At 39.2% G+C, this 16,016-nt stretch overlaps 1 protein-coding gene across 3 annotated transcripts in view; it reads right to left on the reverse strand.

Moving 5' to 3' along the window:
- The window catches only part of LOC106868896 (H(+)/Cl(-) exchange transporter 7), an 88,991-nt gene that overhangs the window by 62,233 nt on the left and 10,742 nt on the right, over window positions 1–16,016 (reverse strand). For all 3 annotated transcript variants that reach the window (XM_052975410.1, XM_052975414.1, XM_014914358.2), the window contains 4 exons: window positions 7,470–7,535; window positions 5,759–5,824; window positions 4,819–4,951; window positions 2,463–2,572 (listed from right to left, as the gene is read on the reverse strand). In XM_052975410.1, the coding sequence (XP_052831370.1) occupies window positions 2,463–2,572; window positions 4,819–4,951; window positions 5,759–5,824; window positions 7,470–7,535 (375 nt within the window). The remainder of the gene's footprint in view (window positions 1–2,462; window positions 2,573–4,818; window positions 4,952–5,758; window positions 5,825–7,469; window positions 7,536–16,016) is intronic.

Genomic DNA, 16,016 nt, shown 5'->3' on the forward strand with positions numbered 1-16,016 from the left:
ATACACATACAACAGACTTCTTTCAGTTTCGATCTGCCAAACCCACCCGCGAGGCTTTGGTTGGGCCGAGGCTATAGTAGAGGACACTTTCCCAAGGTGCCACGCAATGGGACTGAATCCGGAACTATGTGGCTAGTAAGCAAGCTTCTTACCACATAGCCACGCCTGTTGTGTGCATGTGTGTGTGTGTATATATATATATATATATATATATCTGTAATATAATATGTGACAATTATCTGTAATATGTGTGTATGTATGTCTATCTCTTCTCTATTCCTCACATTTCTTGTTTTTCATGTTTTTTATGCTTTTCTCTCCCTTCCCACTCCTGCAGCCCAACCCTATTCTTAATACCCTTCCCACTGAATCATTGCTATCCTGTTGCCCGCCACTCTCCTCTATATACCCAGGTTTCACCAGTTATTGCATTCCTCACCCCTTCTTTGCATTCCTGTGAATTTCCTATTTCTTTACTAATGCACCCTTGGCAATACCATGTTCTTCGTTTTTTTTGTTTGTTTGTTTTTTTGTCTTTATTGGTGTACACATTTCCTAGCTTTCTTACAAAGGGGTCTAATGCTCTTAGCTTAGACTTTTTTGGGGACAACCAGATCGAACCATACCATCCCATTTATATTCTCATCCTCATACTTTGAGGGTATGCCCTGCTGCATCGCCACCATCTCTCTTTTTCTCACTCTCTTTCACCTTTGCTCACTTCCACTGCCACCCCTTCTCTCTCTCTTCCATCTGGGGTAACCATGTATCACCTCTAACAGAAAGACACCCATTTCTGTCCCTCTGTTACACCCTAACCTCTCATCACCGGGCACAAGGCCACCGTCTCCAATACACACCCCACTTCTCAAAGGATCTTTGTTTTGAGAGTCACTCAGTGACCCCACTGGTGCTGGTGCCACAAAAAAGCTTCCTAGTCCATACTGTAAAGTGGTTGGCAATAAGGAAGGGCATCCAGCCATACAAGAATCATGTCCAAACAAACCCCACTGGGGCTGGTGCCACATAAAAAGCTCTCGGTTCACTCTGTAAAATGGTTGGCATTAGGAAGGAGAAAGAGAAAGCCAGGTGTAAAAACTATACCAAAACACAAAAATGGAACCTGGGGCAGTCTTCTGGTTTGCCAGTTCCTGTCAAACTATCTAACCCATGCCAGCATGGAAAACAGATGCTAAATGATGCCGATGAGATTATATATATATATGTGTGTATATGTAAATATATAAAAACAAAAAGATAAAGAGAGCAAAGGTAAGGTTGAAGAATTTTATGGATAGAATCTTACAGCTGTTTCTGGGAAGATCCAGTACTTCCCTTCATCGGAGACAGAAAAATAAAGTAATCTATTATTATATCCATAGGCGGATATTTTTAGTATGTATATATATATATATATATATATATACACACACACACACGTGCACATGCAAACACAAACACATGCACACACAAACACAAACACATGCATTAGGAAGGGCAGCCAAAAGTAGACGCCATGCCAATAGAAACAAATGGAGGCCTGGTGCAGCTCTTTGGTTTGCCAATTCCTGTTGAACAGTCTGACCCATGCCAGCATGGAAAATGGTCATTAAATAATGATTAGGATAATGATGATGATGATTATAATATATTTGCTTCCCAACCACATGGTTCTGGGTTCAGTCCCACTGTGTGGAACCTTGGGCAAGTATCTTCTACTATAGCCTCAAGCCAACCAAAGCCTTGGGAGTGGATTTCGTAGACAGAAACTGAAAGAAGTCTATCATGTGTGTATGTTTCTGTCCCTGTAACTCAGTGGTTCAGCATAAGAGATTGACAGAATAAGTACCACACTTAAAAAGAATTACATGGCACAAACAGGGGTGTTTTTTATGTGACAGCGGCACTGTCACCAGTTCTTCACTTACACGGCACTGTCACCAGTTCTTTTACATGGCACCGTCACCAGGTCTTTTACGCGGCACCATCACCAGTTCTTTTATGCGGCACTGTCACCAGTTCTTCTTTTATGCGGCACCATCGCCAGTTCTTTTATGCGGCACCGTCACCAGTTCTTCTTTTATGTGGCACCATCACCAGTTCTTGACGTGGCACTGTCACCGTTGTTTTTTGCAATGGCAGCATGGGTACCTATTTTGTGGCTCCAGCATGGCTGCCTATTATGTGGCTCCAGCATGGGTGCTTTTTTTTACATGGCACCAGTGGAACAAAAATACTTACTTGCAAAACCTGCATTGGTTGGTAGCAAGAAGGGGCCTTTATCTGAAGAACATTGCCTGAAGAAGTCTTGATCGACCCATGTCAGAACGGAAAGAGATGTAAAATGCAATGACGAGAGTGGTGATGATGAGCATCCGTCCACTAAGAATTTTCTGCTTCCTCATCATACAACCTACATACAAAAGCAATATAAATTAGGAATAATGCAAGAATAGACTTACAGCAAAAATGACTGTTGCTATGGATCCCAGAGCACTGAAGCCTGCATTGAATGCAATCCAAATTAAAAATGTAATCCCCAGGCAGTTCTGTCTGTTGCACATATTAAAATCTGTTTTGTGAGTTAAGGTGACACAGAAGAAAAGGTAAACAATAAACATTATACAGTTCTATATTTAAGAGATGAGGAATTATTTGACGGGCATATGGCATTGTGGTTAAGAGCCCGGGCTACTAACCCCAAGATTCCAAGTTCGATTCCAGGCAGTGACCTGAATAATAATAATAATAATAATAATAATATCGAAAAATACCTTAGGAATGAGAACCCAGGCTCGAAACTTTCCCAAAATACCTGATGAAGGCTGGAGGGTATATCAGCTGAAACACTGTGTTAACAACAGAACCATATTCGATGACTGTCACCTGTGCCAGTGGAGCACTAACAGCACCATCTGAGCATGATCATTGCCAGAGCAGCTGTCTGGCTTCCATATCAGTGGCACGTAAATAGCACCATTTGAGCGTGATCGTTACCAAACATCGCCTTACTAGCACTTGTGCCGGTCGCACATTAGAAAACATTCGAGTGAAGTCGTTGTCAGTGCCGCTGGATTGGCTCCTGTGCAAGTGGCATGTAAAAGAACACCATTTTGAGCGTGGCCATTGCCAGTACCAACTGACTGGCCCTCGTGCCGGTGGCACGTAAAAGCACTCACTACACTCTTGGAGTGGTTGGTGTTAGGAAGGGCATCCAGCTGTAGAAACTCTGCCAGATCAGATTGGAGCCTGGTGCAGCCATCCGGTTCACCAGTCCTTAGTCAAATCATCCAACCCATACTAGCATGGAAAGCGGACGTTAAACGATGATGATGATGAGGACAAATATCCGTTAAATGTAAATAATGTAAATAAACATTATATTTAGCATGAAAGAGGAAGTCTCTACATCCGTGGTTCTAAACTGGGGTTTATATGACACCCTGGTAGTCCATAGAAGAGTTTTGGGTGTCCAAGTTAGTATTTTGGGGGTTCATTTTGCTTTGATGTAGTGCAAAAAGCGACTTGGTTTCTTTCTTTAATTTTTTATGTAGTTAAACACGTTTCCGGTCATTGAAACCCAGAGTCTCTTGGAGAGAGTGGCTTTTGCAGACCTGCACAAGAGAACATGTGAAAAACAAAATAAGAATTTTGAGAGAAGTGTTTATGAAGTGAGTTTCTAAACATCAAACGAAAATGGGGGTCTACCAGAAAAAAAAAAAAAAAAAAAACAGTAATCAAAAACAAAAACAGTAATCAAAATATGGTTGAGAACCACTGCTTTACATGGTAGCCTGACATGTTGGAAACAGCAGCCAAATTGCCTTCAAATCATATTTTACTGTAGTGGAGAATGTAACGGAAATACTGTAGGACGGGCTTGACTGAAACACTTTACCTTATATATGCTCAATGGTTTACGGCTGCTTCTGATGTCGGTGGTTTTGGTAATTTTAATTCAAGACAGTTAAAAGAAAGAATAAAAATTCTTTGAACAGGCACAGGCATGGCTGTGTGGAAAGAAGCTTGCTTCCCAGTTACATGGTTCTAGGTTCAATCCCATTGCATGGAACTTTGTGAAAGGATTTGGGAGATGGAAACTGAAAGAAGCTTGTGTGTGTGTGTGTGTGTGTGTTTGACTTCACCACTGCTTGACAACTAATGTTGGTGTGTTTACATCCCCATTCAGCAAAGGGGACCAATAGAAAATCAAGTACTTGGGTCCGTTCATTCAAGTGAAGCATTTAAGGCAGTGCCCCAGCATGGCCACAGTCTAATGACAAAGAAAGATAAATGATAAAAAAAAATCACAGGCAGTCATAGCAGTGGAGTCAAGATGTCATTTAACATCCGCTTTCTGTGCTGGCATGGGTTGGAAGGTTTGACTGAGGACTGGTGAGCCAGAAGGCTGCACCAGGCTCCAATCTGATCTGGCAGAGTTTCTACAGCTGGATGCCCTTCCTACCGCCAACCACTCAGAGAGTGTAGTGAGTGCTTTTACGTGCCACTGGCATGGGAGCCAGTCAGGAGGCACTGACATTGACCACTTTTGGATGGTGCTTTTTATGTGCCACCAGAACGGGGGCCAGTCAGGGGATACTGGCATCGACCATGTTCGGATGCTGCTTTTTACGTGCCACCAGCACAGGGAGCCAGCCAGGCAACACTAGCATCGACCTGTTAAGATAAGTAACAGACTGGAGACTGGAAAAAGTGCTGGAAGGCTCTGCCCCAGTATGGCCACATTTCAATGACTGAAATCCGTAAGAGAAGGAAAAGAATAAAAACATTATGGCAATTGCAATTGAAAAAGGATACAATGTTTGATCTGATAGAATTTGAAGCCTGCTACCGTTGTCACTCCATAATCTATGAGACAAGCTATGAGCCCCGTAAGGACTCCAATTGAAAACATTACAAACCATCGCACCATACCAATGTAAATGTTTTTCTGTAAAAAAGAAAACAACAACAACAATGAAACAAATAAAATAGAAAGACAACACAGTACAGAGAATATTTAATCCTTTCGTTACTGTATTTGGAGATACTCAGTGTTTCTATCAATCATTTCAGATATAACAAAGAATTCAGTTAAATAACTTTGTTATCATTAAACTAGTGTTAGGAACATAAATTGTGACTAAGGTTTGGTGGAAGATTTTAATTTAAAACTTATGAAAACAAGACATTTGTACTCAGAGCCAGAACTGGTTTCAGCTGGGTTGGTAACGAAAGGGTTAAAAGAAACAGATTGATTATAATTGCTGATTATAATTACTAACATTTATAAAGGTGACAAGTTATTTGTAAATCTCACAACAAGAGATATTCAGCGAGAGTACTTTGGAGTAAAGGTTGTTTGCCAACATAACATGGCAGTCCTGGTTTAGGACGAATGTTGTTGTAATTTAGCCCCAGGAGACATGGTCTCCAGCTGGCTATATGACATGAGCTGTGTCCTTATATTTTCGAACAAGGGGGTGCTATATTTTCTTGTTTGAAAATATAAGGACACAGATCGTGTCGTATAGCCAGCTGGAGACCATGTCTCCTGGGGTTAAATTACAGCAACATTCATCCTAAACCAGGACTGCCATGCTATGTTGGTAAACAATCTTTACTCTGCAGCAGTTTTGTTGGCATAAGTAGTGTTGATAGATCTGTCTTGGAAAACGAGGAGTGCTGTGAAGAAGTGAGATTTGAAACCAGATTAGCCAGAAGCTGAAAAGAGGATTCACTTCCAGAAGTAACTTACCCATTTTGTTCTGTCAATCAGTTCCTTTTCATAAATGCTGTTTTCAACCGGGTCATAATCTAAACTCTTGAAATTGAAAATAAAAGAAAGAAAATAAAGAAAATTTCGAATCTTTTATGGCATTTAATTGTTTCTTCTGAGCAGATTTAATCAGTTATTGAAATTAAATATTATGAAAACATTTAGTCAAAAATTCTATTTTCTTAGTTCTAAACACCTTCGTTGTAAGTAATTCCCACACCCCTAACACTGAACGGATAAAAATAATTTACTGAAATATTATCACAATATAATTCCTTAGAAAATTGCTATTTCTAAATCTCACAATGAGAGATATTCAGCAACAGTATTTTGGAGTAAAGATTGTTTGCCAACATAACATGGCAGTCCTGGTTTAGGATGAATGTTGCTGTAATTTAGTCACAGGAGACATTGTTTCCAACTGGCTATACAACACGATCTGTGTCCTTATATTTTCGAACAAGGGAATGTAGCACCCCCACTCAGCTCAAAACAATATCTGTGTATCGTGATTTCCGAGTTATTTCCCTTCATCAGCACAGAATAATTGTTTGGCTAGAGGTGGCGCTGCCAAATTCCCTGATCTATAAATTAGAATAAATTACAGCAACATTTGTCCTGAACCAGGACTGCCATGTTATGTTGGCAAATAATCTTTACTGCAATATAATTCCTGTTCAATGAACTGGACAAAAAGATGAAACAATCGTCAATGGAGTAATGAACTACTAACTGGCAGGTCAAACAATTCTACACTGTTCGTAGCTGCCAAGAAATAAGTAGCAGATCTTCTGAAAGTACCACTTGCAAGTAATTAGAGCCATGACTAATATCACATACATCACTAATCTACTTGAGATTAAACGCTGCTTAGTTCCATATAAAACATTGCTATATTATTTACATTATTTACATTCGACGGATATTTGTCCTCATCTTGTTTGTTGTTAACACGACGTTTCGGCTGATATACCCTCCAGCCTTCATCAGGTGTCTTGGGGAAATTTCAAACCTGAATTCTCATTCCTAAGGTACTTTTCGATGTTATTATTATTACTATTATCATTATTCAGGTCACTGCCTGGAATCGAACTCAGAAACTTGGGGTTAGTAGCCTGCACTCTTAACCACTACGCCATATCCCCATGATGAAGGCAGGAGGGTATATCAGCCGACACATTGTGTTAACAACAAACAAGATGAGGACAAATATCCGTCAAATGTAAATAATGTACATAATTCCTCATCTCTTAAATATAGAACTGTAAAACATTGCTAAGTGCAATAACCATATGATATTTTGTTAAATATAAATATATATACACATAAGTGCAAGCATGGTATGTGGTAAGAAGTTTGCTTCCTAACCACATGGGTGGCACCTTGGGCAAGTGTCTTCTACTATAGATTCAAGTCAATCAAAGCCTTGTGACAGAAACTGAAAGAAGCTGATCATATATGTGTGTGTATGTGTGAGTGCGTTTGTATTTGTCCCCTACCACGACTTGACAACTGGTGTTGGTTTGTTTACATCTATGTATCCGAGCAGTATGGAAAAGAGACTTATGTACCAGACTTTAAAAAAAACAAAAAAACAAGCACTGGGGTTGATTTGTTTGACTAAAATTCTTCAAGGCATGGTTGCAGTTTAATGATTGAACCAAAAGATTAAAGATAAAAGCAATAATACCTCATAAAGATTGCTGAGACAAGTATTTTCAACCCCTTCCTGAATAATTTCTGTGTATTGATCCCCCTAAAAAAAAAAAAAAGAAAAGGAATTCAGTTAAACATTTATTTATAACATACATTCAATAAAAATTCCAACTGGTATTCACTATTGTACAACTAATTGTTCTATATTGTTATGAAGTCCCTTGGTGCCAGAACACTTGGCAGGATTATGGATTACCATTGGTTGGATTTTATAATCAACTGAATTTACTTAGAAACTGAGATGTGTCTTGTTACTTGTATGATTTGGGAGAGCCAGCTCATATTGTTTGGCCACGTTGCTCGATTTGTTGGGTGACCACATGCCACATGGTGATGTCGGATGAGGAGGTATCTTGTGGAGATGGGGACTGACTGGAACTCTGCTCCACAAGCTGCCCAGGAGGACCCAGGAATATACCAACAAACAGTGAATGCAATAACATGCTACAAAGGCGCATGCCCTCACACCACACCTGACCAGTTATGTTAATTATGGATAATAGGGTTGCATGGGGTCATAAGAAATTTGTGTTCGTGTATACTGGCCTAGAACAGCTTAAAATTATCATTGTTTAACGTCCTCCTTCCATGCTGGCATGGGTTGGATGGTTTGATAGGAGCTGGCCAGACAGAAGCCTCCTGCACCAAACTTCTGTGTCTATTTTGGCACAGGTTTTATGGCCGAGTGCCCTCCGTAACACCAACCTCTCCGCAGAATGGGCTGAGTGCTTTTTACATGGCACCAGCACAGGTGAGGTCAGTTTTGGCATGGTTTTTACAGCTGGATGCCCTTCCAGATGCCAACCACTTTACAGGGTGGACTGGATGCTTTTTAAGTGGCACCTGCATTGGAAGGGTCACCAAGGAACTTGTTAGACAAGGAATCTTTGGTAGGGGAGGGGGCATTGGAGAAGGTGATCTTGTGCCAGATGATGAAAGGTTAGAGTGTGAAAGACAGACAGAAATAGATGTCTTGCTGTAGAGGAAGTACATGGTTACTCAGTCAGAGAGAGAGGGAGAGGGGGAGAGAGGGGGGGGAGAAAGAAAGGGAAATTGTGTTAACAAGAAAGAGGACAGACACGGGTGTGCTGCTGTAAAGGAGATACAAGTTTACCTAGCCAGTGGAGAAGAATGCTATTACAAAGTATAGACAAAATGACATTATAAGGTAACGACTACCAAAGTGTAGAATACATTGAAGATTGGAAGAGGACTTCTTGGGATTATGGTTTACAACGATTTTCACACTTGAGAAGTTACTATATATTCAATTATGCCAGAGATGAATCAAACTTGTGTTTAACAATAATTTTACTGCGGTCTCTGACAGATTTAGTATTCGGTTTCAAAGACATATGAAATGAGATGAGAATTGTAGATTCAATTTATTTTTACTAAGTCTGGTTACTTTGATGAAATAGAATGGCTTGGAATAACAAAAGAGGAGGCTGAAGATGGCATTACAGATTACTGGAGAAAATTTCATTGCATCTCAGCAAAACTCAGTGAATGAATAAGACCATACACATTGAAAGAACAGCCAGGAAAACCAGTGAAGATATTACAAATTTCCATGGTGAGCAGGAGGAATTAAATGGATAATTTGCAGAAGAGACTTTTTAGAGAAGCTTTTTGCCAAAGAACAAACAGGAAAACTGATTGAAAGCAGTTTTCCATAGTTTTGTCTTATGTCACAGCTGAGAAAACCTTTAACCCTTCAGCAGTTAAACTGGTCATATCCAGCCCAAATATTCTGCGTGATTTATGGTCAAACTGGCCAGATCCAACCACTTACACCTACCCTACAATGTCATTCTAAAAATAAGCAATCACATCAAAATTTCAAAACCATGAGATAATGCATGATTAATTGAAATAAATAAGTATTGCAATTGACAGAGGAATCTGAATGCTTAACGGTCAAATCGAAGGCGCCACTTGTACAGTTCAAGTGGAAGAGTCCAATACCAGAATTATGGACAGCATGACTATGACTAGCTGTAATTGTTAGGCGGTTGTGGTGGGGAAATTCTAAAAGTTTAGTGCTTTCAAAGTGAGTGCCACAGTGACTGAGAGCAAAGCTTGTGAGTACCACACAAAATAAATGTGGAGAGACACAGGAAAAGTAGCTTAACTGTTTAGCATTTTAAACCAGTCATATCCAGCCCAAATATTCTACCCACGTTAAGTTCAAACCAGCCAGGTTTGACCCCCATACATCTCTACAATGTCACTCTAAAAATATAGAATTTGGATGAGGTTAGCTTGTGTAAAGAATTGCCAATCTCTAACTGCGGAGGGAACCTGTGGAAGAGGTAGACACAGGAAGACATGGGATAAGGTGGTGAAGCATGATTTTTGAACTTTGGTCCTCACAGAGGCAATGTCCAGTGACCAAGACCTTTGGTGATATGCTGTGCTTGAGAAGACCTGTCAAGCCAAGTGAAATTGTAGTCAAGGGTGATGTTGGTGTCCCGTAACAGGCACATAAAAAGCACCTTTTGAGCATTGGACCTCATGGAGGCAAAGTGGCTGATGCTGGTGGCACATGAAAAGCTCCTTTCAAGTGTTGGGCCCATGGAAGCAATGACCAAGACCTTTGGCATTATGTCATGCTTGAGAAGAGGACCCATCAAGCCAAGTAAAATCGCAGTCGTAGCAGATACTGGTGACATGTAAAAGCACCCATTACACTCTCAGAGGGGTTGGCATTAGGAAGGGCATCCAACCATAGAAAGCATACCAAATCAGACTGGAGTCTGGTGCAGCCTTCCAGCCCATCAGCCCTGGTCAAACTGTCCAACCCATGCCAGCATGGACAACGGGCATTAAATGTTGATGATGATCATCACCAAAATCTAAAAGCTACGAGAAAAGACACAATTACTTTGAAACAATGGGAATAAATAAGTGTTACATTTGAGAGAGGAATCTGAATGCTAAGGGGTTACAGAGATGCTTTTCTGTCGGTGAACGAAAAAGAATAACATGTAAACCAAGAATGGTCAGAATTTAATTGATTTGGCAACTAAACCAATAACAGCAGCTGTCAAGGTTTTGTTGACAATGTAAGAATGCTATCGATAATTTTAGAGGTGTTTCAAACTAATGTGACCTTTTGATCTAATTTTAATTTTATTTTATCTTTTGTATGTTTTCTTAATAGGTCATTACAACTGAATCGTTTCATTTAAAGTACTTTCTTTATCCAAACCAAAATATCTTCTCATAAATATCTTTGCTATATGTATCTATCCATCATTTCACATTATGTTATTTATCATCGTTTAACATCCGCTTTCCATGCTAGCATGGGTTGAACGATTTGACTGGGGACTGGTGAACCAGATGGCTACACCAGACTCCAATCTAATTTGACAGTGTTTCTACAGCTGGATGCCCTTCCTAATGCCAACCACTCTGAGAATGTAGTGGGTGCTTTTTACGTGCCACCGGCACGAGGGCCAGTCTGGCAGTACTGGCAACAGCCAAGCTCAAATGGTGTTTTTTTATGTGCCACCTGCACAGGAGTCAGTCCGATGTTTTGTTGACATGCCACCGGCACAAGTGCCAGCAAGGCGAAGCTGGAAACGATCGCGCTCAAATGGTGCTTTTTACGTGCCACCAGCACAGGAGTGAGACTGCTGCTCTGGCAGTGATTCTGCTTGGATGGTGCTGTTAGCGCTCCACTGGTACGGGTGCCAAGAAAATTCAGAAACTCTGCTTAAACCCCTTCCTTAACAAATTTCTGTTGAAATACTCTGCCTTTGTTTCAGAGGATTTAGAGAATAATGACAGATTTAGTAAAAATACCATCATCATTATTAAGCCGATGTTTAGAACATAAATTAATGTGAAAATTTGATGGTAGGCTTTGATTTAAACCCTTTTAAAATCAGAAGTTTGTATTACAAAGCCAGTCACAGATGGGATGGTATGAAAAGAATGCCATTGCAACAAAATTCTCTTTCAAAGGTCGTATTCTATTCAGACTTGTGGTAAGCAAGGAAAGAGTTTAGACATTTTAACAAAAGATTTAGGTCAACTATCAAAAGAGAAAGTTGTTCCCTGTTGATTTCGTTGTATTTTAAAAGGAAATGTAACTTTCAACACACACACACAGACTTCTAATTTTACTGTGGGTTATTTTAGTCCAATGCCAGCATGGAAAACGGATGTTAAATGATAATGTGAATAGAAGCATTATTAGCTGCTTACAGACACATCCATAACAAAATTCTGAACAAGATGCAGAACAGAAAAAGTTTGCTGCAAAACTGTCTTTTAGTTCCTTAATTGCATCAAGAGGCACAGGCATGATTGTGTGCTAAGAAGCTTGCATTCCAACCACATGGTCTTGGGTTCAATACCACTGCATAACACCTTGGGCAGGTGTATTCTACTATAACCTCAGGCTGACCAATGCCTTGTAAGTGGATTTGGTAGACGGAAACTGAAAGAAGCCTGTCACATACGTGTATGTATGTGTGTGTCCCACCATTGCTTGATAACAGGTGTTGATGTGTTTACTTAGCAGCTCGGCAAGAGAGGCAGGTACAATAAATACCTGGCTTAAAAAAAAAACACAAGTCCCGGGGTCGATTCGTTCAACTAAAACTCCTTCAAAGGAGTGCCCTAGCATGGCCACAGTCTAATGATGGAAACAAAAGATAATGTAACAAAGTTATGAGCTGGACGCAAAACAGATAAAGCTACTGCAATATTCTTTCAGTTTCTTAATACCATTAAGACATTCAAGAGAGAACAGAAAATACCTGATCATCATCATCATCATTTAGCGTCCATGTTCCATGCTAGCATGGGTGGGATGGTACCACAAGAGCCGGCCAGGCCAAAACCTGCACCAGGCACCTGTGATTGTTTTGGCAAGATTTTTACAGCTGGATGGCCTTCCTGACGCCAACCGTGTGGACTGGGTGCTTTTGAGTGGCACCTGCACTGACAGGGTCGCCAAGTACTTGCAAGACAAAAACTTAATAGGGGAGGAGGCATTGGAGGAGGTGATCTTGTGTTGGATGAGGAAAAGGTTGTAGCGAGACAGATAGAAGTGTCTTGGTGGAGAGGAAGTACAAGATTACCTGGCCAGTGTATACATACATACACATATATATAAATGTATATACACACACATATATACAAACATACATATAAATATATACACACACACATAAATATATACACACACATATATACACATACATACATATAAATATATACACACATATATATATACACACAAATACATATAAATATATACACACAAACATATATATACATACATATATACACACATATATACATATGCACACATACATATATATATACACACACACACACACACAGATATATACACACAAACATATATATACATACATATATACACACATATATACATATGCACACATACATACACATATATATATATATATATATATATATATATACACACACACACACAAATACACACACACAGATATATACATACAGATATACACACACATATATATACACAAACATATATACACATATAAACACACATATATACACAAATACATACACACACATATACACACATATGCATACACATGTATCCATATGCATACACACATATATACATATGGATACACATATACACACACAAAAATATACCCAAAACAGGCTGCTGAAATTTCAGCTAATTCTTGGCTATTTTGAATGAAGCCAATGTTCAAATCCAGTTTCTTGAAATGTTTAGAAACTGAAATCGCAAGTAGCCGTCTCAGTCCACGAAGAACCAAACAGCATTTTGCCTTCTCTCAAAATCTGACTTCTAAACCAAAGTGCATCACACCAAACTTATTGTTCTTCAGAGTATGAGTCAGTGCCATGTAATGAAAACAATGTTGCCTGAGTCACTTAATTAGAACCCAATGCACTGTGAAGTGGTTGGCATTAAGAATGGCATCTAGTTATGGAAACCAAGCCAAAACAGACAACTGGAGTCTGTGGAACCTGGTGCAGTTCTCTGGTTTGCCAGCTCCTATCAAACCATCCAACACAAACCAGTATGGAAACGGATGTATGATAATGATAATGATGATGATTAAGCTCATTAGAGCAAAGTTTGCATATTTTCATCATGAATCCTTTTATTATCTCCATATGTCATTACATTATCAGAGTAATGTGCTACTTTTTTCAAGTCCTTAAGTTCTTCCGTGTCATATTAAAAATTACCACTATTTGTCACTCCAATAATTAATCACAAAAATTAGTTTAATTTATTATTTACTTCCACAGTTGTAAAATGCTGATCTCGAAGAGGTAAAGTCACTTGATAAGCCAGACAAAGGTCAGTAATAATGAGATGAAGATTTCCATGAATTTGACAGAGAAAAAAAAATGCTAATGAGTCAGTTGGAAAGTACATCTATTAATAGTAAATACATAGTCAACCGAACAATTTAACAATACCGTGAGGGTTCTAAAGTTATAATTATTTCCTCAGCCAGCAATTATTTCAAATTTAATGGACTCATCGTCTTCAAAAGATCAACTCTGAGAGGAATAAAACATGGCTATGGTTTCTATAGAAATCAATAAGCTGGACTCGGTGAATATTTGAAGTTTTGTAAAATAGATGATTAAGTCCTGAAGTTTATAGTAGATACAAGCATAGAGTAGGGGCTTCACTTGTAGATACAACCTAATGCGATTGAAATAGTAATAAGATTCATGAGATGACAGAATCATATTTTCCACAGGCAATAAAAACTTCAGTCACCAGAGAGTAATTGTTTGTTTCAACGTTTGGAATGTTTTCCTGTTCTTTTAAGCATTTCCATTAACAGATAAATGTGAGTAGGATTTAATGCCAAGTTTTTAGGAGGTCGTTGTGAGTGAAAGACGATTCATTACCATTGATTGTGTCCATTACAGATCAAAAAATTTTTGCTGAGATGCTTGCTATTACAATTAAGTTTTATATACTTTTGGAAAATGTCTTTAATCTTACAATTAAGACTTCGTTTATCAACAGTAAGATATTCTTTGTGACAATCTTTGAAATAAGTTTTTGTCAATCTGAACTGAATTTACATTATTTACATTTGGCAGATATTTGTCCTTATCTTGTTTGTTGTTAACACGTTTCAGCTGATATACCCTCCAGGTGTCTTGGGGAAATTTTGAACCTGGGTTCTCATTCCTAAGGTGTTTTTTGATATTATTATTATTATTCAAGTCACTGCCTGGAATCAAACTCGGAATCTTGGGGTTAGTAGCCCACGCTCTTAACCACTACGCCATATGCCCGTGTAAATAATGTACATAATTCCTCATCTCTTAAATATAGAACTGAATTGAATTTATCTTAAAAAAGCAACATCTCAGTCTATTGCTCAATCAATCACTCAATATCTCCCTGCATTATTCAGTGCTCCAAGCTTTGATCAGCATCACTGAGTACTGAGCATCAAAATAACCAACTTAAAACTTCCTCCTCCTCCTCCTCCTAAATTACTGGCCTTGAGCCAACATTTGAAACCAATATACACATTATTTAAATTTGAGCTTCTATTGGTAGCTAATAGAAACTCAAATCTAAATACTGTGTGCATGTGTGTGTGTGTGTATTAAATGAGGATATATTTTCACTGTCGGCGTTTTCTGTATGTCGCCTGCTCATTTTTTTTTCATGTTTCTTTTATAATTCAATTTTTTTTAGTCCGTTAGGATGTGTGGTTTGTGCCTGAGGAATCTGAGTTTTCTCAACATATGAAACTATTAGTAGCGCTTTAATACATGTATTGTGATCTTCAAATAATATTTATCTCTCACCAGATGGAGTACTGTTTTTGTTGAATTTTCTATCACAGATCAGTACATTTTATATATATACACACACACACACTGATGTGAAGTCATGTATTGAAAACTGATAAGGAGGATACAGGAGGCGGTCGAAAAAGCCAGCTTCTATATATGGCTGAAGCGGGAAGACCGAATATGGCTTGAAAGTCATAACAAGTCTAGGTGAGACAGGCTGACAGTGAAGTGGCTTCGAGCCCTCCATTGTCAGTTAAAGTTCAGACAGTGTCATGTGACAACTTGCTGGTGCTGCCTACTGGACCCTAGCAGCGGGAAATTTAGACAGTGTCACGTGACAACTAGCTGGGGCTGCCTGCTGGAGCCTAGCAGCAGATATAAAAAGGGGAACTTGACACGACGATCAGTCGGACGCTGACACTTGTTGATGCTGCATCGAAGAGGCCAGGGAATAGAAGAAAGAAGACATGCACCCAACACCAGAGCTGAAGACACCTCCGAAAGGGGGTGGCCCCGCCACGTCAAAACGGTAGAGGAGTAGGGGCCGAAACCGGATGTGGTTCCTCCTGATGATGTCTTCAGCTAACTGGATCCTATAAAGGAGCTGTTGTGGTAGCAGACCACGAAACATGGTTGAAATTCCCCTTCCTATATATGAATTATAAATAAAATATATATATATATATATATATAT

This window comes from Octopus bimaculoides, chromosome 2 (assembly GCF_001194135.2).
Source record: "Octopus bimaculoides isolate UCB-OBI-ISO-001 chromosome 2, ASM119413v2, whole genome shotgun sequence".
Taxonomy (NCBI): Eukaryota; Metazoa; Mollusca; class Cephalopoda; order Octopoda; family Octopodidae; genus Octopus; species Octopus bimaculoides.